The following is a 1,789-nucleotide window of genomic DNA, read 5'->3' as shown; positions in this document are numbered from 1 at the left end:
TTTCTGTTAAATTGTGGTGTTGCTTTGGTAAGGCAATAAGGACGGATAAATACTCTGAAAGTTCCCATAAAAACATTAATGATAAAATAATAAAAAGAGTAGAACTTATTGCACTGATCGAATTAATTACTTCAATGCTGATCAACGACAAAGAAAAATTTCTTGTGTCGGACAAGACAGGGAGGAACACTACTGAATTAATCAATAAACTTCTTAAACATGAAGCTACACTGTTGTTGGATAACACACTATCTATCATTGATTATCTCGACAGAGTTTCTCATATTCTTCGACTTGAAAACAAAGAACGGTGTCGAGCATTTTACCAAACTCAGTGCACTTTGAAAGTCAAAGAAAAACTTGCCGAATCAAAATTGATTTCAATTCGCGACACCTTGATGTTCAACCCGATGATAGACTTAAACAGAGACTCGTTGTATACTTACCATCAACTGCAAAATGGACAGTTGCTTGGAGAATATGTTTCCGTTGAAAGGTGGATGTTCAAATCTTTGAAACCTGAAGAACATGACACCTTTAAAAAAATAGCAGAAGTCACAACAATGGATAACTATAAACTGGTGTTTTTCTTTGATGATAGTGTCGATGAGATCCGAGAATTTTACAAACACCCCAAACAGCCTGTAGATAAGGAAGTCACAAGTTTGCTTGTAGTTCAAGACAACGAGGAGATGGAAGATCGACACGAAAAAAATGGAACAGAAGACAAAGAATTGGAACACCACGAAAGTGTTGAAGAACAGAACGGAGTCGCTATAATGAGTGAAAGTAGAAATGACTCGACTATCAACCACAATCACTTTGAATTCACAGTGACTCTTGCGCTTTTAACACGAACAGACACTAAAACGGACCAACTGCTGAAGTTGTGTTTCCAATTTACCTCTTCTGAGACTATAACAAAAAGCTTCACTTCATTCGATGCGCGTCGTGCAAATTCGAGGTCAACCACTCCTTTATTGTCACTTAAGGATTGGACAAGTCGGGAATCGGAATAAAATTCCCGACTTGTATTCCGATTCAATTCAATGGAACCAATGGATCGACCCAATGCTTCTCGAGTCATCGGACAAATTTCAGAAGTATGACTTTAATAGAACGAGAGACTTACTTAGAGCTATTCGAAATAACAGTCAACACTATATTATTCTCCCCATCAACTAACAAAACTTATTTGGATAATACGACCGTTTCCCGACACTCTTGGTATTGGTATATAATGTAGTACTCAAGTTTCACCCAGAAGAACTCATTTTCAGAGAGTTTTTCATATTTCAAATGGATTGAAAGAACATTTGATTCTGGAGTTTTGGTACTTTGGTATTTGAAAGTGTTTTTAAAGTTGTGTTTTTAAATTATTTCGCTCACCCAATTATAATAAATGTATGAATTAATTATAATAAAAATATCAAAAAATAACAATCATATCTAATAATATAAATTAATTGAAATATACTTAAATGTTTTATAGTTAATTAATTATTAATAAAGTTATTATAAAAAATGATAAAGTCTGTCTAAAATGTTGTCCATTTGACAGAAATTTACACAGTATAAGTTGAAAAATATGGAAATTAAAAAACGTTGAAATACTGGTAAAAAATTGCGAAACAATGTTTTTGGAATGTTTCGAACCGTTTCCCGAAATATTCCACTTTTGATGGTCCAAAAATGCCTGGACAACGTTGGAGAGCTGACAACGTTTTTAGACTGACTATATAATTAATATTAATTAATTTTATTATTTAACAAAAATCAAGGGTTACTT

The 1,789-nt window shown here is 33.3% G+C and overlaps 1 protein-coding gene across 1 annotated transcript; it reads left to right on the top strand.

Annotated features, from left to right (window-relative positions):
• Window positions 1-134: 134 nt before the first annotated feature.
• Window positions 135-1,019, top strand: EIN_414640 (hypothetical protein; the record flags this gene model as incomplete). The annotated part of the gene is made up of 1 exon (XM_004253792.1): window positions 135-1,019. The coding sequence occupies one exon, from the start codon at window positions 135-137 to the stop codon at window positions 1,017-1,019; it is 885 nt and encodes a 294-aa protein (XP_004253840.1).
• Window positions 1,020-1,789: the final 770 nt, after the last annotated feature.

This window comes from Entamoeba invadens (genome assembly GCF_000330505.1).
Source record: "Entamoeba invadens IP1 unplaced genomic scaffold scaff_1105074726523, whole genome shotgun sequence".
In the NCBI taxonomy this organism is placed as follows: domain Eukaryota; phylum Evosea; order Mastigamoebida; family Endamoebidae; genus Entamoeba; species Entamoeba invadens.
This window is presented reverse-complemented; position numbering and strand designations above follow the sequence as displayed.